General features: G+C 33.1%; 2 protein-coding genes across 2 annotated transcripts; one reads left to right on the top strand and one right to left on the bottom strand.

Annotated features, from left to right (window-relative positions):
• Positions 1–4,622: 4,622 nt before the first annotated feature.
• On the top strand, positions 4,623–5,993 carry LOC114182972 (isoliquiritigenin 2'-O-methyltransferase-like). Its single transcript, XM_028069785.1, has 4 exons — positions 4,623–5,026; positions 5,130–5,443; positions 5,539–5,603; positions 5,700–5,993. Exons 1-4 carry the CDS (start codon positions 4,623–4,625, stop codon positions 5,991–5,993), a joined length of 1,077 nt encoding a protein of 358 aa, XP_027925586.1.
• An 8,327-nt stretch (positions 5,994–14,320) lies between these two features.
• LOC114179457 (dirigent protein 21-like) lies at positions 14,321–15,106 on the bottom strand. The gene has a single exon (XM_028065806.1). It carries the CDS (start codon positions 15,057–15,059, stop codon positions 14,493–14,495), a length of 567 nt encoding a protein of 188 aa, XP_027921607.1. The 5' UTR covers positions 15,060–15,106; the 3' UTR covers positions 14,321–14,492.
• Between the last annotated feature and the right edge of the window lie 7,852 nt (positions 15,107–22,958).

A 22,958-nucleotide genomic window follows, 5' to 3' on the forward strand; every position in this document is an offset into this window, starting at 1 on the left:
CTTTTTTTATATTTTAATTATTTTTATCATGTTATTTATTCATATAAATAATATGAATAAATATTGAAAATTTGACAATATCTTTTAAAATTGAAATATTTGATTTAGCTTTTTACTAACGGTGTGATTAAATTGAATAAAACAATAATAGAATAACAAATAAATAATTAATAATAGTTCGCTATATTTCACTTTTCACTTATTTGACGTTTTTTCTTAATCTAAACAATTTAATTTTCCCTACTTTTTTCTTCTTTTTTTACTCTTTTCCAATTCATCATTCAATATAAAAAATAGTTAAAAAGATAATTAAATAATATTAAAACATAATTTTATAATACTAAAAATTAAATAAAATCTAAATTTATAATTTTTTGTAATTTTGAACACATTAAATTAATAAAATGAATTATCATAATTAAATTTTAATTTTAATAACATTTATCAATATTTATTAATAATATATAGAATAAAAATAAAATAACTAGTATTATAAGTTATTTTCAAAGATTCTTATGAAAGAAGGTAGGAAGCTAACTTTTCTGAATTAAATAAAATTTTAAATCAGAAAAACACCACGTTATCCTTATTAAATCATTTAACAAAATAATAAATTAAACATTTTAGAAAATTTTTAGAAACACTGTATGAATATTTCTAGCAATATTTTTTATTGACCAAATATAATTTAGTCATTTATGAGTATTATAATTTCTTGGATTCATGATTCTCATGTATGAAAAAAAAATGTAAGAGATGACAAACAGCTTTTTAGCTTGGTAGGTAAACTCTGGAATTCTAGAAGATGAAATAAAGATTTTAAGTTTAAAGTCCTAAAGTCAGTGCAAAAGTAAAATTAATGATAGGATGGTAAAGTGTTCCAGAACATGATACATGATAGTTGAGTTGTAAATGTAGGAAACCTTGAATTTTGAATCATGAATAGTGAGATTCATAAATATTAAAAAATATAATGCATATTTAAAAAATATAATATATATTTAAATATAGTACAATATGTATTTATTAAACTAATTTATTATATATTTTTTATCTTTAATACTATGTTTTATTATTATATTACTTTGGTTTTACTTGGCTTCACGTCAACGTTTTTTTATGTCATCAGAGTGGTTAAAATGGGTTATAATCTGTGAATTAATTTGGTTCATCATGAATTTTAATTGGATTGCGTTGGGTTAAATATATTTTATAACTTTCAATAAGGTTTCATTTTTTACCTGGTTCACCAAAACTTTGACCTACACTGGTTGAACCCGTGGTGAGTCGGATTAGCTCACTAACTCACAGATAAACGGTCACACAAATATTTTTTTATTTTAGTGAGCTTTGCATTTGGATTAGGTTGGGTTGTTTGTAATTTATTGTTAGATAGTAATTTGAATTTTTGTAATTTTAGTTTGTATTTGCAATTTAACATCATTTTGAATTGTATTGAACTTTAGTTAGATTTTAGTCAGAATTATGATTTAGTTTTTTTGTGATCTAACCCGTTTAACACACCAACTCATGTTAGGTCATATCAGATTCAAATTTGTTCAACTTGCTAATAAATGAGTTGGGTTAGATTGGCTCACTAAATGGCCAACCTATGGTAACTAAGTCGGACCGACCAGGTGGTCCATTTTGATAACTCTAAATCCACTGCCATGAGAACTATTCTAGAAGCCTCCCTTGTTGACGACTCTCCTTCCTCCTCCTCCATCTACCACCACTCCTAAAGCCTCAACTGCCCCACCCGCTACTGGTTCCCTCTAGCGATGACCAAACCGAAAGTGAACCTTCGCAAAAAGCATTCCATGAAGGTTGCAGTTCAAGCCATGATTCCTGATTTAAATCGCGATTCATGCAATTCGAAAAACAAATCATGTTATTCGAAGACATTAAAGGAGCAAAAACGATTCTTCATGCAATTCGTCGCCAATGAGAATTGTATTGTTTCGTGCATATCATGAATCACACGATACTTAGAGAGGTAAAATGTCCCTGGTATAAACTCAATAGTAGTTGTTTGCAATTCCTATTCTCGGAATCATTTATTGATTTCAAAGAGCAAACAATTTGTAGTAACTAACAATAACAAACAATTCATATCAAAAAAATTGATTACAACATCATCATGTCTCCTATGCTCTCATAAGACGTAATCAATGAGCTTGAATCCACCTGCGAATAGTCATTTCAAAATTTATTTCCCACAAAATAGTACCAATTTCTAATAGTATCAATTTCCTTAGTTCAAGATTTTCAACAATAAGGAAACAAAATTTGGTCTTAATTTATGTTTTATACCTTCCAGACACTATATTCTCATTGCATAATATTTTGCTAGTTTATTTTACAGATAATCTCAAGCAAAGCCCCAAACTTGAGCATCCTTCAATAACCACATTCAAATAGTTAGGGAACATCACATTCAATGAGAAGAACTAAGGACTGAGGACAAATGGGAAAAGTTTGGTAATGGGGCACAAGTTAGAAATTTAAGGCTTAAATACTATTTTGGTCCAATTTGTTCAATTTGTTCCTTTTGTTTTTTGCACGTTCAATTAGGTCCTTATTTCTCTAAACTGTGTTCAATTTAGTCTTTCTAATTACGTCTTTTAAATTCATAACGGGAGACTGTACAAGGTGACTACAATTACAAGGCCACGTAACCAAAAGTAGCCCACGTAGTGCGAACAATGCTGGTGGCTACAAACATTATTGGGTTGCGTAAGAAAAAATAGTTCACGTAGTGCGAATAATGATACTTTGTACAATCCCTTGTTATCAATTAAATGGTGTTATAAAAAGGATTAAATCAAACACAATTTAGCAAAATAAAAACCTAATAGTAAAATAGCAAAATGTAATTCGATCACTAAAACATTATATTTAGTGACCACAAGTTTTCGGTCACTAATTTAAGTTTAATACAAATTTAGCGACTTAAAATTTTTGGTTGATAACACAACATGTAATTTGGTTGTTAAAATATTATATTTAACGATAACAAGTTTTTGATCGTTAACTTAAGCTTAATACATATTATTTAGCGACCAAAAATTTTCAGTAGATAACAAAATATGTAATTTAGTCACTTAAACATTACACTTAGCAACAACATGTTTTCAGTTGGTAATTTAATCTTAATACATATATTTAATAACTAAGTAACTTTCGGTGGCTAACAAAATATGTATTTAGCCATTAAATTGGTCACTAAAACATTATATTTAGCAACCACATGTTTTTGGTTGCTAACTTAAGCTTAGTACATATTTAATGACCAAATAATTTTCAATGACTAAGACAATATCTAATTTGGTCGCTAAATCGATCGTTTAAACATTAGATTTGGTAATTACAAGTTTTTGCTCTCTAATTTAATCTTATATCTGCCAACCAAATAGCTTCTTTGACAAATAACATAATATATAATTCGATCTCTGAAAATATCACATTTTTTTTTGAAATCGCTAAGTGACTACAATTTAGGTACCGAAATATTTGATTGCTATTTGGTCGTTAAACAATTTGTTGGTATTAAGCAAGTAATTAGTCGCTATTTTAGTTCCAGATTTGAGACAAATGTGACTTGGTAGCTATTCTAATTGTCAATTACAACAATTTTTTGTCATCAATTTCGGGGCTAAAATACTTATTTTGATGGAGCTTGCCATGTGCCAAAAGCTCCTTCCAACACTTCGACAAATATAATGCACATCTAGTAACCAACTATCAATCAAATAAGTCATATACTTCTTTAAACCTAAACAAAATTAAGAGGAAAAATAGTTAAAATAAAAGATGAAATTTTGAATAAAATGAAGAATAAACTTATATTATGAATTTTCTAATTTTTATCTGTTTAAAAATATTTTTAATATTTTCAAGTCTTACCGTTCTTATCAAACATTAAATAATATTTAACTTATTATTTTACTAAACTTAATATATTTACAAAATCTCTCTAATTTCTCTTCGAATAACCTCACAAACACTCCCACTCTTCATTCAAAACATCCTACATTTCTCGTATAAAAGCTTTAAACTAATTATACATTACAAAAACTATTTACATTAATTTACTTGATAAAAAATTACAAGAAAGAAAAACAACAAAATTCTTAAAACTTTTAAACCTACCACTGAAAACAATCAGTAGCAGACCCCATCTTAAACAAGACAAATATTATTGTTAAAAGAGATGAAAATAACACACTTGGCACAAATGGCAGGCCAGAACATTGTCACTTTTGTTTATGGAATATTGATGAGATCCTCACATATAAACCCACAAATAAGACACACTAGGCCAAATACAAAAGCATGCATAGACTTTCTCTAATTATGATAACGCTAATATATATATATATATATATATATATATATATATATATATATATATATATATATATAATTGTTAATCAATATTTCTGAGTCATGCCACAACCTCAGAAAAAGATGATTTCAAACATGTGAGACAAAAATTTCCTTTGTATGCAATGATCATGTAAAAGCCGGTTGTGATTATTTTTCAACATTCTTCTTTACATCTTTTCATCTTGATCTGCAACTTCTTTCTCATCGTGAAAAAACCACAAACCATAAACCAGATGGGTTCTAACTGTGGTGAAGAAAATGATCCATGCCTTTCTGCCATGCTACTAAGTTTCAGCCCAATGGTTTACACTGCTGTGTTGAATGCTGCCATTGAGCTCAACTTGTTTGATATCATTGCTAAAACAACAACAAAAGCCCCATTTGGTGTTTCAGCTTCAGAGATTGCTTCTCGACTCCCAATTCAGCACAAAAAACTACCTCAAAGGCTTGATCGCATGTTGTCTCTTCTTGCAAGTCACTCTCTTCTCACTTGCTCCACACGCACAAATCAAGATGGTAAGGTCCAAAGACTCTTTCAGCTTTCACCTTCCGGAAAGTACTTCACCAATGCAGAAGCCACTGCTTCTTTGGCCTTGTTCACAACGTTTATGAATCATCCAAACCTTGTTAAGGCATTGTAAGTAATGTTCCTACATGCAGTTAATTTAGTTACACATTTTTGACAGTTAATTGGAATCAGATTCTAACTTCACCAAGTTGGTGTATTTGATGTGAATTAGCCTTAATTTCAAGGAGATAGTTCTTGACTGTGATAATGGCCTATACATGAAAGTTCATGGAATGCCTATTTTTGAAGGCATACAATCTGATCCAGCATGGAATCATATCTTCAATGAAGCAATGGCCAATATCTGCACAACAGAAATGAGAAAGATACTTGAAATATACAGTGGATTTGAAGGAATATCACTGCTTATTGATGTGGGAGGAGGAGTAGGGCAAAGTTTGAACATCATAATCTCTAAGTATCCTTCCATAAAGGGTGTCAATTTTGATCTTCCACAAGTAATACAACAAGCTCCACCTTATCCAGGTATATATTTTTATATCTTGATCTTGATCTTGATCTCTTAATTAACTACTCATATACTATAATTACAATGAGTGAAAATTTTCATTTTGATGAAGGAATTGAACATGTTGAAGGAGACATGTTTGAAAGTGTTCCAAAAGGTGATGCCATACTACTGAAGGTTAGTCTAGATACTAGCATAAACCTCTTATAACTGTGATTAAGTTAATCTAATGATCTTAATAACCATTATTGTGTGGTTGGTTAATGATTTTAGGGCATATTGCACAATTGGTCGGATGAAAATTGTTTGAAAATTCTGAATAATTGCTACAAAGCTTTGCCAGAAAATGGAAAGGTGGTTGTTGTAGATTTCATAATGCCTGAAGCAATTGGTTCTTCTGAAGCAGATAAGATGGTTACTAGCTTTGATAACCTGATGTTTCTTGATGGAGGAAGTGAAAGAACTGAGAAAGAGTTTATGAATTTATGCCAAATTTCTGAGTTTTCTTCTTTCAGAGTTGTTTCTCGTGCCTTTACTGCTCTAGGAGTAATGGAATTTTATAAATAATTAATATGTAAATTTATTCATGCATTTTCATAAGAGTAAATTACATTTTCTTTGTTTAAACTCCTTCTTCATATATTTGAATATATAATGTATCATATTTTGCTTATTATAATTCGTTTTCTTGTGATGAAAAAAAGACGAATAATATAAAAGAGAAAGATGATAACTTAATGGATTTAAGGGTCTAGAAATAAAAGAAAATGTGAAAATCAAGACTTCAGAAGTGTTGAATTATACCATGATAGGTAATCAAAATATAATGAGTTATATTATTTTTTAAAATAAAGTCAAAGTAGTATAAAATAACATTATGATCAATGATGTTACTAAAATAAATAAATTTAAAGTATTCTTTTGAATAGTAATTGATTTTTACTATTTTATAATAATAAATAAAAATAATCTTTCATACAAATTTTTTTCTAACCAAATCAATATTTTTTCCTGTTCATGTCTTACGATATAAATCTACCACCTTTTGTATTTTATTAATAATAATAATAATATTTTAAAACCACATTAATTATCACTAAAAAAATTGTACTTCCAAAGAGGTTAATATAACCCAGTAATGAATTTAATTAATGGAGGTTGTTTTAACCTTCATTAACTTCCAAAGAGGTTTGTTTTTGAACTCATCACTGCTCGGCATTTTTGTATTTTGGGGTTCATTTAAATTGTAATTTGTAAAATTGGGTTCGTTGAATTTTTTTTTGTAAAATAGGGTCAAGTCGTCAGGGATGAGGACGACATTACAGGTGAAATCATCCTCAACCCTGCCGGTTTCTTTTTTTTTTTTTTAAAGAGAGAAGTCGTGCTGTGAGAAGCCGGTTTGTATTCATCTCAAAAGTGAAGTCGTCGTGGTGTATAATGACTTCATTCTTCAATTTTGTTTTTTTCTTTTTATATATTTTCGTTTGCAGTTTTATATATGAAATGATCATTCTCCAGATCCATAACCATGGGTTCCTATGAGATCAAAGGTGCGTTGAAAAGTTGCACTATTTTTCTTCCCTTCATCTCAACCTATCACCTAATTTTGGCAGTGGACATGGTAAGGCTCTTCGCGTAGAGCGTGGATGTGACGATAATATACTGCCATTTTTCCAAACTCTGTTGACTGTGATTCTAGCATGGCTGCCCCCGTTCGAACCCAATTTTTAAAAAAATAATAAATAATTTGAAAAGTGAAGTCGTCATGTATGAGGACGACTTCACTTTTTGAAATGAATAGAAACTGGTCTCCTACGGTACGACTTTACATTTTGAAAAAAAAAATTAAGAAACCGGCAGGGTGGATGACGACTTCACTTGTAATGTCGTCCTCCACCATAACGACTTGACCCTATTTTAGAAAAAAATTTCAACGAACCCATTTTTACAAATTACAGTTCAAATGGACCCCAAAATACAAAAATGCCTCACTGCTCACTACCGCAACGTTGCAGCGCTATTGTTGGAGCCCAGATTGTTGGGAAGAAGAACGTCGATATTTTGCTTTGCTTCAACAAAAAGATTAGATTTCTTTTCCATTTCGTCTCGATTATCTTTTGCTTTGGGTATTACATTAGAAATAGTTGTTAACTAAATCATCACCACCTGATGTTATGGGACCAGTGACCAGATGTTGTTTGTTTTGTTTCAATTAGTGCCCCTATCTTTGTTGATACTGCTCAAACTATTATTTGGATTATGTTTATTTCCAAAATGTATACCATTGTTAATGCCCTATTCATTCAATACCAGTTTGTGTGAAACAACACAGGGAATATGTAATGAAGAAAAATATGACTGGGATGTGGTGTTAGATATTTCTCTAGATTCTACTTTTATTTAAATTGTTGTTTCGTTAAATAAAAGGTCAGTTACCGACAGGGTATTTAACGCATGTTTCCTGCGTGAAATCAGTGGGTTGGTATTTCAGTTTCTATTTCATGCTATAAGTTTGTATTATTGTTTCAGTTTCAACAACAGAATACAGATAGAGAATTTCAAAACCTATTGCCTGTCTTTTGTTCACATTTGGTATCAGAGCTCCTCCACATGGGCCTGAACCAGAACCAAAATTGGAGTGAGAGAAACAAAAAGTGAGGGGTTATAACCATATGTTGGGAGAGTGTGAGTGAGACACCGAAAGTGAGGGATTTTAACCAAACTGTGGGTACGTGTGTGAGAGAGACACCGTGAGTGCAAACAATGGTAACTTACTATTCCCAAATTCGATGGGCACTATGATTATTGTGCCAAGTTGATGGAGAAGTTCTTACGATAAAAGGAGTATTGGCAATTGGTGAAACATGGAATTGCATACATTTCTAGAGTTGTCAATTTGGCCCTTAGTCTATGGGCCAACTCTGACCCACTCTTCATAAAGCTCCTTTCTAAGGGCCCCCAATGACGGGGTAAAAAAAAAACTCCAACCCCCAAAGTCCTCTCTCTAGTGGGTTAGGATTAGGGCTAACGTGGGTTAGCTCCCCAAATAATACTACATTAAGCAAGAGTCAAAGATCAAGTCGAGTGACTCGGACGGGCCCGACGACCCGGACGGGCTCGACAACCCAGACAGACCCGATGACTAGGACGAGCCCGACGACCAGGATGGGCCCAACGACCAGGACGGGCCTAACGACATGAACAGACCCGACGATTAAGACGGGCCCGACAACACGGACCTGTCCAACGACCCGGACGGGCCCGACGACGTGGACGGGGCCGACGACCCGGATGGGCCTGAAGAGCCAAACGGGCCCCATGACCCGAACGAGCCCAACGATGCCTGACGACCCGGACGGGCCCGACGACACGAACGGGCCCGACTACCCTGACGACCCAGACAAACTCGACGCCCCAGACAAGCCCGATGACAAGGACATGCCTGACTACCCTGAAAAGCCCGACGATTTGTACGGGCCCCACGATTGGGACGGTCCCCAAGACCCGAACGAGCCCGACGATCAGGACACGCCCAACGACCTGGACGGGCTCCACGACTGGGACGAGCCTGACTACCTGGATGGGTTCGATGACCCGAACAAGCCTGACGACCTAGATGGGCCCGATGACCCGGACGAGCATGATTACCAGGACGAGCCCGATGACAAGGACGTGCCCGACGACCCGAAAGGGCCTAACAACTCGAACGGGCCCGACGACCCAAACGAGTCCGACGACTGGGACGAGCCCCACGACCCGGACGTAGGGCCCGTTCGGGTCGTTGGGTCTGTCTGGATCAATGGGACCATCCGTGTCGTTGGGCATGTATGGATCATTGGGCTTGTCCAGGACGTTGGGCCTGTTCGGGTCGTTAGGCCCAAGGGGTCTACGGGCCCATACGGATCATCGGGCCCGTTCGAGTCGTCATGCCCGTTTGGGTCGTAAGGCTCATTCGAGTTGATGGGCCTGTTTGGGTCATAGGGCCCATCCGGGTCGTCAGGCGTGTCCGGGTCATCGAGCCTGTCCGGGTTGTCAAGCTCGTCCATGTCGTCGGGCTGTTCGTATCGTCGGGCCCGTTTGTGTTGTGGAGTTTGTCTTGGTCGTCGTGTTCGTTTGGGTCGTTGGGCGTGTTTGGATCATCGGGCCCGTTCGAGTCGTCGTTCTTGTCGAGGTCGTCGAACAAGTTCGGGTTGTTCGACCTATTCAGGTCGTCGTGCTTGTTCGGTACGTTGGGCTTGTCCCACAGATAGTAATATATTTTAAAAAATATTATATTTTTCATGTGGAAGATGAAAGCCCATGGGTTGGCCCTAGCCCACAGGACTTTTGTTGGGTTTTTGGCCCTGTGGGCTTCTTTGATGGGGGCTTTTTTTCAACGTGGGCTTTTTTGGCCCTAGCCCACATGGGCCAAGGCCAAACCTTATGGGTTGGGCCAAATTGACACCTCTATACATTTCTGACAAAACAAGTGCATTACAAGTTGAACTGATGTCACTGGAGAAACAAAAGTTGAAGGATTTGAAGATAAAAAATTATCTCTATCAAGCTATTGATAGAGAAATTTTGGACACTATTCTAAATGATGAGACATCCAAGAATATCTGGGACTCAATGAAACAGAATTATCAAGGATCAACTCAAGTGAAACGAGCACAATTACAAGCTTTTCGCAAAGATTTTAAGCTGATGCAAATGAAGGATGGAGAATCTGTGAACTCATATTTTTCCCAAACTCTGAAGATTGTTAAGAGCATGAAAGCATGCGGTGAAAATATGCAAGAAAGTGTTATTACCTAAAAAATCCTGAGATCAATGACAACGAAATTCAATTATGTAGCATGCTATGTAGAAGAATCCAACAACATGGATAACATGATGATTGATGATCTCCAAAGTAGCCCTTTAGTTCATGAACAAAGAATGATGTTGGCTACAGATGAAAACCAGGTGATGAAGGTTGTGATAGAAGAGAAAAGTAGGAGAGGCAGAGGAAGAGGAAGAAGCAGAGGCTTTATCTAAGGAAGAGGTATAGGAAGGCAATCATTCAATAGAGAAGAAGTTGAATGCTACAAATGTCACAAACTAGGAAACTTTCAATATGAATGTCCTCAGTGGGAGAAAAAGGCAAATTATGCTGAAGTAGAAGACAAGGAGGAACAAGAGGATGAGCTCTTGTTAATGACATCCACAAATTCCATGGAAGGAAAGGATAATGAGTGGTTTTTAGATTTTGGGTGTAGTAACCACATGAGTGGTAACAAAAATTGGTTAACACAATTCGATGAAGAATTTCAGCATCGAGTAAAGCTAGGCAATGATACACGCATTGCTATGATTTGGAAAGGCAGTGTTCGGTTGATGGTGATTGGTGTCACACACGTGATATCTCATGTCTATTACGTTCCTGAACTCTAAAAAAATAATTTATTGAGTTTAGGACAACTTCAAGAAAAAGGCTTGTCTATAAATATTCAACACAACAAGTGCACTGTTATGCATCCTAAAAGAGGGTAGATTGTGGAGGTTAACATGAGGAGTAGCAGAATGTTTGTGTTGACGACAACCGTGGCTTCCGTAAATACTATATGCTTTCAGGCAACATTGGAACAGAATTCTCAACTATGGCACAATCGATTGAGACATTTAAGCTATGATGGTTTAAAAACTCTTGTTTCAAAACAACTAGTGAACGGGCTGCCATCTATCACTATGCCCCAAGATCTATGCACACACTGTCTTGCTGGAAAATAACACCGCCATGCTATGCCAAAGAAGAGCTTATGGAGAGCATCAGAAAAATTACAACTGGTTCATGCTGATTTATGTGGTCTTATTCAACCTTCATCAGACAACAATAAGAAATACTTCCTAAGTTTTATTGATGATATGTCCCGTAAAACTTGGGTGTATTTTTTGAGTGAGAAGTCGAAAAATTAAATTAAATTATTGATGATATGTCCCGTGACACACTGCAGAGCTGGTTCGTCCTGCAATGGAGAGTGTCGCTGCTAATTCATGTGGTTGGGGTTTTTGATGACATTGAGGTGGTTTCACGATGGAGATGCAGGTGGTGGAACTGTGTGGTGGACAAACGAATCTTCATCGCGGTGGAGATTGAAAATGGTTGACGATGGAATCGACAGGTTGATGTGACAACGTGGTGATGGAGGTGTTGTCAACACTGTTGCACATTCCGACATGGTGGTGACTGAGGGCATTGAGAGCTTGAGGCAAACTTAATTTTTGATTTGGAGAAGATGATGATGTGACAAGCTCTGATTGGTTCAGATGTTTGGGTAAGGATCGATGACATGGCGTGTTTTGGTTGGATAGTTTAGTGAGTGTTAGATAGTGCCACATGGCATTCTCTAGTTGGGTTGTATTTGTGAGTGGTAAGGGGGGTTGAAAAGTAGTAATTTAGGAGGTTTAGGAGTAGGTTATGAGTGACCCATTTGAGAAAGGCGAAATGTATATGTAAAAACTAGGGGTGCATTTAGTCCCTGGTATACTTCTTTCTAGAATTTACTAAATTTGAACTTATTTTGTACTCGGAACAATTTAATTTAACATCTTTAATGAACCAAATTTTTCTTCAACTACATCAAGAAATGTTTAGAATATCTAAGAATATTTTATACAACTAAAATCACTTTTTAAATCATTTTATCTCACAAACTCACTAAGCCCAATTATCACAAATCTTAATTAAATCAATCTTTTAAGGACTAAAATTAAATTAAATCTCCAAATTTAAACTTTAAATGAGGACAAAAATTTGTACTCATCACCAACTGTCAAGGACAAGAATACTAGCTACCCAATATATGAACTTTTTTTTTGAAGAAAACCCTCACTTTCACCCAACAGGGCTTGGGGGACTATGTACTAGAGGTGTCAGTTTGGCCCAGCCCACAGGGCTTGGCCCTGGCCCATGTGGGCTAGGTCGTCGGGCTCGTCTAAGTCGTCGGGCTCATCCGAGTCGTAGGGTTTGTCCGTGTCGTCAGGTTCGTCCGTGTCGTCGAGCCTGTCCGGGTCATCGGGTTCGTTCGAGTTTTTGGGGTTATCCGTTTCGTTGGGCCTGTCCGGATTGTGAGGTGTTCTGGATCGTCGGGCCCGTCCAGGTCATCGTGCTTGGCCAGGTCGTCACGCCCGTTCGGATCGTCAGGCCTCTCGATGTTATCAGGCACGTCTAGGCTTGTTGGGTCAATTTGGGTCTTCGGGCCTTAGGACCCGTCTGGGGCTTCGAACTTGTCCGGGTGATTGGACATGTTTGGCTCGTCGGGCCTGTTTGGGTCTTCGGACCCATTCAGGTCGCTCGACTTGATCTTTAATATAGTATTATTTGGAGGCCTAACCCACCTTAGCCCTAGCCCTAACCCACTATAGAGGGGGCTTTGGGGGTTGGAACTTTTTTTTGGCCCTTCATTTGAGACCCCCTAAAAGAGAACTTTATGAAGAGTGGGTCAAGACTGACCCATAGACTAGAGACCAAATTGATACCTCTACTATGTATGTGACAATTAGAATGTAACCGATCAATCTACCATACTCACAATCATGTTAGTTCATGGGACTGATTGGTGTGTACATAAGTACGATTACGAGTATAATGCACAAATTACAATAGTAAGGTTAGAACATCATGTCGTAATTAGACATTTCAAGAGATAAAATCCATCAATAACATTATAAATAAGACATGTAGATGAAAAATTTAGTTGAATTATTTACACATTTTATAACTATCGAGACCAAACACTTACTTAAATGTTGAAATTCTTTTTGCATATTTAAACATTATTACAAAAGATAAATAGACAAAAACTGGACATAAAGATCACCACAACTACGAGAATTGTGAGAGTAAGTATAATCGGCCCTTCGAGAATAGACAAGAAGAAGAGCATCATGCGATGCTTCTTAAGGCTTGATACGTGTGCAAAGCATCTCAACATACTTTTTGATTACAAATGCATTATTTTTAAACAATTATATTTATATTTCTGGTCAATCATCTCATAGCATAATAGATCAGATCTCGTGATCTTTTCATACCCCACAAATTTTCTACTCTCATTCTACAACCTATTTATTACTTGTATGTTCAATAATTTAATTTATATTTAAGTTAAATAACTTAATTCAATATACTCATGAATGTTATCTGAACGTAGAATAGAGAATAATTTTGTCAAAATATCCTTTTTCCTAATACATTAACCACTAAAAACATTTAAAAAATTACCTTTCGTCTTTAATTGATTCATGATGCTTCAGCATATTAATGTTGTGCACAATCATTTAAAAAATAAAAACACTACTTTTAACTTTTAAAACAATAAATTTATGAGTTGACTTATTTATTTATTTGTCATTCATTTTATACATCTTAAGAATTCCTATCAAGTTAAAATCATCTTATATAAACCATAATTTAGGTTTTTGATGAATTTCTTTATTGAGTTCTTTCCACATTCTCTTTTTATTTCTGTTTCTTGTTATGGAAATATGATGATATAAAGAGCCACCTTGTGATCCGTTTCAGTTCACACACTTCAATCCCATCATCTTCAAAAGATTGTTCAGATTGACTCTCACTCTCATAACCATTTCGCTTCGCCCTCAACACAAATCCCTCAAATTAAACGTTACAACTTTCATTTAAAATACCACACCAATGATGTCATCACTTAGCCAAATTCGACACCAATAATACACAAGTCTAATTTATATAAAAATCGATATTATTTCCAATAAAAAGTTTTAAGAGAATGAATTTATAGATAATATTATTCAATTTTCTTATTTCTATTCAACATCGATATCAATACGAGACTTAAACACACTTAATTTTTAAGTAATTACAATTTACGCTACAATCATATCATAAAATGTTACACAAATCAAAACACCATTATTTAAGTAATTCCTTTCTTATCTTCTCATCAACTACAAGGCTTCATTTACTTAAACATGGAAAGCAAAGTTGAAAGAATCATACAGGATTTTATTTGCCTATAAGGCTTCATTAAATACAAGAGCTTTAACACAGAACATGAAATTTTGTCATTGTATTCCATGTTGTTGGAGATGATACACCCACACATGGTACTCAACAATAGCATTTCCAGAAGTAGAATTAGACCAAACAGTGTTGGCAAGTGCATAGCCCCTAGCAAACCTGAAAACACCACTGCCTCCAACAATTGGCATCTCTCTAATCTCATCCAACACAGCATTTCTCCCAAGCATGCAGAGACTACTCCCTTCATAAGCACCCTCACTGAAGAAGAAATTCATCACCATCTTGAATCCAAGATCATGCTGAGAAGCCAAAGCATAAGTTCCCTGAGCCCTTCCAACCTCTTTTGAACTCAAATCTGGCCCTTCAGTCAAAGGGTTATCCACCATGAAAGTCACTCCAAATCCACCAAGAGAATGGTTTGGTGAATCAATGATTTTTATTGATGTTGGGTGTTCACCATCCAAGATGTCATGGAAGTAGTAGTGAAGATGAGTCAATTTCTCTACTCTCTCTGTGGGTAAGACTATGTGGGATTCTTCTATGAACTTCCCTTCAATTCTGAGTGTGTGACTACACACCATAACCAATAATCCAAACACACCAATCATTTTAGGTCAAAAAAAAAATATGGTAGATGAAGTTGCATTGAAGGCTTATTATATAACTAGTTATTTATAGGACTCCTATGAGGTCTTGTATTATCATAATTGAATAAGATTGATTGAGGGTAGTGGTTAGAGGTGAGAATAATATTTTATAAAACTAAAGTTACTTTAAACTTATTTTATTTAAATGATTTCAATCATGCACTCTGGCGGCCAAATTGATTAATATGAATGTTAGAAAATATGTTTATCATGAGTTTCTATATAAAACTTAAACAAAAGAATAGAAAAAAAGTTTCTCTACAAATTAAAATGTACATGTGTATATATAGATGACATTATGAAAAACCCCTTTTTATTTAACTTGTTCAAGGAGATTGATACCCATTTATATAAATGTGTTGATGTAACATGAAGATTACACATCTCACATGTAGAAAAGTAACAGGAGCTCTATAAAAAAAACATCAATAAACAAAAATAAATCTATGGAAGAATCAGTCAAATAATTATTTTCTTTTAAACCTCCATCATTTGACAGAATACAAAAAAACAAGCAAAAATTATGTAAGAAACCTAGGACCTGCCAACAACAAACAATAATCTAATAATTCCCTGAAAAATAGTGCTTTGGATGATAAAGGATGTTCATCAGAAGTAATCTGGATGTTCTAAGTTTTTCTATCTTCTTCCTATGCTCTTCCTACGTTGTACCTTCAAAAAATATATTAATGATTACTGATTTTAAAATTTTAAAATATATTAAAAGAAATTAAAATATTAATCTAATATAATTTTAATGCTAAGTAAACAACACCATAAAATTCAATAGAAAATTTGAACTCACTAATAATAAACTATATAATCGTGCATTCATTCACCCGTAAAGTTATATCTTTGTCAGGAAACACTTCATTTATATGGGGCATGCATTATTAATGTGTCCGTAGTTTATAAGGGCAATGCATGTGATGAATGTGGTTTGGTGGTAGAGAATAATATTTTTTATTTCTAAATTTGATTTCTATTTCTAGCTCTTATACTGTACCTTCAATTCCCCTCACTTGTATTTTTTATATATACAAAACTGTTATGCATTTTTTTTTTAATCTCTTTCCATCTTATCAATCATTTTATTTTGGTTGTTCTTTTTTTTTACTGCTAGTATCTCTTTTCATGTCATCTAGTTACAACTACGTGTAATGAGACCAAAACAATAACAAAAATTTACATTCTAATTAATCCCAATTCACAACTACATAAAACTATCTCATACAACGAATTAAAGTCATTTTTCATATTGTATATGTGTTTCTTTTTCGTGTTTCCCCGATACTTTTTGCATTGACGTGGCAAAAAAATTATTAGATGGCTACGAAAAGAAGAAAAAAAATTGAAAATATGTATAGTTTTAGTCGCTCTTATAATATTATAATACTAGTTTAATATGTTACTCTAGATATTAACGCACGATTTACCGTAATTTCTTAGTCTTGGTTCATAATAATTACTCTACAAAACTTAATATAAAAATCTTATTTAGTTTTTCATCACTTAACATCTTACTTTATATGGTTTAGATTATAAAATAATTTTAACATAAAAACATAGTTTTATATTTTTTTTTCTTTCTTAAAACTGTCTATGGATTTTCTCTCTCTCTAAGTAGTATATAAATTGATAGTGTACATTTTTTATATCATTATTATATAATTAGATGAAAAATATATACAAAACTAAAAAAAAAAAATGAACATAAAAACTAGATAAAATACATGCATAGAGTATTGTGTGAGAGTGTGGCCCATACAAGTGACACCGGTGGTGCATATTGGGGATTATGCGTCACATTGTATGCTTTGATTTTCGGAAAATCAAAGTATATAAAAAATGTAGTGGCATTTTTGCAATTTTTGTCAACTTTTTTTACCTCAATTCACTTAATAACTGAAGCAAAACATTATTTTATGCTTCGGTTCCTAAATAATTGGTGTCAAACATCTTTATAGGCTTCAGTTTTTCTGACTCAAAGCCAAAAAATTAGTTAATATTTCAAAAGGGTCACTGGGAGCGAGGTTTTTGGCCTTAGGTGGCAAGGGAACCGGGACCAAGGGTACATTTTTCCCTTGATTAAAAATTGAATCAAGGCCATAATGTTAATTAAGGTTCAAAAATTATGATTTATTGTTCTTCATCTTCCTTCTATCAGCTACTTTGTTCTCTCTCTACTACTCGCGCCATCGTTGCTCCTCCCACATCGCCACTGTCGCGCCTCATTCCACACCGCCAGCCACCATCGAACGCCACCACATTGATTTGGCTTTCACGCCAGCCACTGTCGCGCTGCTCCTATTCCATGTAGCCATCGTTGATCGTTGCCACTGTCATGCCTCCTTCCACGCCGCCAACCATTGTTCATCTTCCTCAAAGCTACTTCGTTCTCTCTCTGCCTCTCACGCAATCGTAGCGCCTTCTTCCCCACTGCCAGCCACTGTTGCGCGCCACCACGTTCTCCTTGCATGTAGTGGTTAGTTGAAAACGCGAAAAATTATGCATTTCCCTTTTTTCGCATTTTGTATAATTATTTTTGTGATTTGGGTTGTTATGTTCGCTTTGTTGAGGTTTTTGCTTGTTTTGCTTTGTTTTTTTGTTATTTTTTATTGTCTCTTATGTTTTTGCGATTGTATTGTTTATCAGGTATTGTTGCATTGTGGTGGGACTGGGACTGTGTAGCTCTTGAAAACGTGGGTATTGTTGCATCATCCCATTGTCATTCGCTTTTCATGCTCACATGTTCCTATTTCTAATATGAGCTTATGATTTTGTAGTCTTTTGTGTATTAGTTTTATGTTATATATATGTGGTTAATTATTTGCTTAAATGTGTTGTTTGATTTTCTTATATTGAGTTAGTCTTATTTTCCCGTTTGAGATTCAATACGAAAATTATGTACGGTCTCCGAATTTTGATTTTGAAGAAATTGTTTTTTTTTTATTTAATATAAGGGGAGACAATACTAATAATTTATATGTATTGAATTTTCACTTGTCCAATTAGACAATTTAAGAAGATTAATCACTCTTTAGTAGTTTATCAGTGCATATATATTTTAGTATACACATCTTAAAAATTGTGAATATTTGTCAACCATGTTTTGTATTGATCTTCATATGCATATTTGATTGTGGTCCATAATCACTTTTATTTCGTGTAACCTGAAGACCAATGCAAAATGCTGACAAAATTTCGTGAAATTTAATATATGTTTTTTAAAATCAATTTGTACCAATATAAAAAGTGAATCTTCTTGAATGGGATAGGGTCACATTGAATAAAAAAGAGACATTATCATTCATCCAAAGATTAATGAAATTGGTCACACAATTTTAGTATATATACATATAAATCAGGATTGGATTAATTCATCACGTATCAGTGTAAGTATGAGAAATGAGTTGAAGAATTTATACAATTTGCGCAACATAATGAGGGTAGAAGTGATGATGAAATGAAGTTTATATGGCCTTGTGTCAACTGTTTGAATATAGAAAGTTGAATGTTAAAATTAAGAAACATTTTATTTGTGATTGCTTCCTTATAAGTTATACAACATGGACATGGCGGTGAATTAATAGATTTCCTAACTGTTTTCATAACTGAACATGTTATATCTCATGTCATGACTTGTAACCCAACAAATGACTTATTTTTTTATTGCATTAGTTTACTACGTAGAATCTTATCAAGCCTATGGTTATTTTCATTTTCAAGATGATAAACACAAAACCAAACACATATTAAGTTTCACCGACTTTATTCTTTGAGAACTCCAATTTGGTGACATCTGATTTTTCTTTTCCGTGTTTAGTTGTTAGAATTTGATTTGTTAAGGATCTAAGTATGATTCTCAATCTTTCCAAAACCCCAAAACCCTAAACATATAGAAGTTGAATAACTTGTAAAGAAAGTTAGAAAGTGATATCGTAATCTATTATATGTAATGAATCTTAATGCAAAAAAATATGGAAAGGAGTTTGAATTGCTCTAATCTGGAACATATGGTATCAAAGGAATAATGTGGTCTTTAGGAATGGTAGGGTTGATATGGAGGAAATATTTTGTTTGGTCCAACTGAAAACTTGGATGTGGATGAGATATAAAATTTCAAACCTACCATTTTCATATCCATAATGGTGTGTATATCCACTGGAATGCATGAGATTGATGAAATGATATTAAGGTCGACAAATGTATGCCTTTCTATTTATAGTGTGGGTTCAAGGTTATTTGTTGTAGAAACTTGCATAGATGCAATAAAATTAGATCACCTTATTTTGTAATAGAGTATGCAAATAAACTCTACATTTGTCTCTTTATCTTTAATATGGAGAGGAAGATAACTAGATAGTGCTAGTTTTCCCTCCTTAGGTTTCTTGTTTAGCTATGCATGAAATGTGAAAAAAGACAATCTGAAAATCTAACAGGGGAGAGAAAAGATTACAATAATGCTTCAAACAAATCTTTTAGTCATGAGGAGAACATGGATCCAATTGAAGTAGTTTAATTATGGGTTCAACCACAAATTGGTTATTGTGATATAGGGAGTACACCAACAACATTCATGCCAACAAATGAAGAATAGGCAAAATCAATTTCAATCCTTCTTTGAACTTATGACATTTTTTCTTTTGTGGAATATATGTATAAAGAGATGTGGGAGTATGATGTTTCTTGAAGGTACATTGTTATAAACAATAACAATAGGAAGGATTAGAAATCAAGAAATGTTGATGTAATTTTTTTTCTACTTAATATAGTATTATATATATATATATATATATATATATATGTATATATATGTATATATATATGTACATATATGTACATATATGTATATATATATATATATGTATATATATATATATATATATGTATATATATATATATATATATGATTGTATGTGTTGGAGTACTTCAAGTTTTTTGTCGATAAAAAAAAAAAAAAAAAATCTTAGTTGTTGATGTTGTAGGAGAACATGTCCTTAACACGCTAGTATTTTGTGAGAGATGTAATCATGTAGTTGAGTACTAAACCATCAATTAACATTAGGCCTCTAATTAGCATTAGACCTTTCAATATAAAATTTTGAAATTAATTTTTTTTCTTCCATTTGTTAAATAAGTGTAAATAATAAATATGTTTCTATGTTTATTGAACTCAATAAGACTAAAGTGTGTGAATATTGAATATAAACTTTCGTACTTGTAAAATTCTATTGAATTAAACTTATGACATGAGAAGAGATAGTCGTGAAAATAATAGACTTGAAAAATAAATAGATAATCATATATATATATATATATATATATATATATATATATATATATATATATATATTAGCGGAGTTTAATGTTTTTAGGATCATGACCTTCTTAGATTTTTTTTAAAGTGATGTAATATATTAATATAAATTAAATTAAGTAAAAGTTTATTTCTTTTATAAAATACTAGTGTATATATATATATTTTTTTTTATTTTGTTGTGTATATATGTATGAATTTGTTAAATATATATAATATTTTATTAATAGGTGATAATATTATAATATCATTAGGTTAATATACAAAGTAAATTTATAATTGAATCCTTTTTATATATAGTTATATATAACATTTAATGTTAATAAATAATAAAACATAAAATTAAATAATAAATAAATTTATTGAAATATTTTTTATATTTTCTTTCGTTATCTTTGAGTTTCTCATATTCTCACTCTCACATGTTTTCTTCTATTTCTGAAGAGAAATATAAACTTAGACACAAACTCATTCTTTCTATTCTTGTTTCTCATATGTTCTATTCAATTACTGAAGAAGAAAAAAATATCTCTATTTGTCTCACTTGATACTGAAATATTAGTTTAATAAATAATATTTTTTCATTTCATGAGTTTTGTGTAGATTTAACTTTTTATGGATATAGAAAGTAAAATTTTGTCTTATGTGTTTTTTCATGACTTTTCTAATTGTGACTTAGTTATCATAAATTTTTCTTTAATAATTAAGTCTCTCAATGTCTTATTAAATTTTGATAAAAAAAATTAACTAGAAAAAGTACATGGATAAAGAGTAAAAGAGCATATTCATTTTTAAAAAAAATTAAAAAATAATAAAAAGGAAGATACGTAAAGATGAAAATAAGACAGATTTATGTTTGTACATCTTTTGAATGATATTAAAATAAAATTTGTTGTATTAGAGACAGCGACAGAACTTGGACAAAATATTTAGGGGTGCCGAATTAGATTTTTTTTCAAATTCAATATATATAGATGCATTTTTTTCATCTTCATCACAAGCATTTCTTTTGAAAAAAAATCAAATTCTTTTACTCTTCATCATAATTTTTCTAATATAAACTTGTTTCATCTCGCCTATTTTGGAAAAAATAATTTTATCACCGCCTAGTAGTAAGTAGACAAATTTATCACATGTAAAAGAAAAACATATTAAGAAAAATGTACAAAATAAACTTATTCAAAAGAAGAAATTGATCGATCTAAAATATTATTTAACTCCTTAATTTTACCATGTTGCATTTTTATTTTAAGAAAATGAGAAATGGAGGGTGAAGATTGATATAAAGGGACAGGTGAGAAAAAGTTGGAGATATAAAAGAAAAAGGATAAAGATAAAAGACTATGAGATTTTAAGAAGAATTTTAAAAAATTAATATAAATAATATATATATATATATATATATATATATAATATTAAAAAATATATATAAAAAATTAATTAAAAAAAATTGGGGATGTAACGTCCCATTTAAGTAATAGCATAATTAAATGAAACATTATGATGAATAATGAAAGGACAAAGTCATGGAGTACAAACGCTACTCCTTACAGTTATCCAATAGTGTTTAGAAGGAAAACTAAGACACACCACGATGCCAATATTAAGACAGAGAAAGAAGTTTAATAACATTAAGGCAAGTGCTCTAAGAGCAAAATAATATTAGGGCCATAGCCCAAAAAAGAAACTCGGAGAGCGGGATTCGACCCAAGACAAGTTAAGCAGCGGAATCTCCATCTTCTTGATGACCACGAGGATTTCTCGCATCTGCTCACATAAATAAATTGATGGTCATCGTAAAAGTAGAAAAACCACACATAGCACATACAAACAAGCAGAAAGGGTAAGCTAGTGTAGAAAAATGATTTATCATACCATTGCATACAATTGTATAGCCAGAGATACATACATCAACCAAGCATGTGAAGACTCACAAACAAGACACTACGACTCAAGACACGATTATCCGGATACATATAATTAGTCGGATTCACCAGATGCTTGCACTTGTGGTGGCCTATTTGTAGAGCCAATTGCTAATGAGTTTCACCCTACCACTCACAAGGTTAGCCTTCAAACATCTAAGGCCATTATCCTGCCAAAGACTAAGGCCTCCTACTACTCATACCACTTGAGTCTGTACGCTCTACGTGAGACTCACTAACTCTTTAGAGTGTCAGGATGCAATCCTTACTTGAATCCTTACTAAATTATATAATGAGGCACCACCACAAATTTCGTGGAATTACGTCCTAAGCATGAGGCACCACCACGAGCTCCCATTAATATGGGTCATGAAATTACGTCATGATCAATGAGGCACCACCACGAAATCCTCGTGGAATTACATCCTGATCAATGAGGCACCACCATGAGATCTCATCTAGAGATTCATGAAATTACATCCTAACCACACCAAAATCATGTTTCTCCAACCAACATAAAGTCATTATACATACCAATTCCATATCAACATTTATAACCAACCATCCCATTCATGTTACATGCCGAACTCATCAATTCCAACCCATAAACCATTC

This window comes from Vigna unguiculata, chromosome 1, assembly GCF_004118075.2.
Source record: "Vigna unguiculata cultivar IT97K-499-35 chromosome 1, ASM411807v1, whole genome shotgun sequence".
Taxonomy (NCBI): Eukaryota; Viridiplantae; Streptophyta; class Magnoliopsida; order Fabales; family Fabaceae; genus Vigna; species Vigna unguiculata.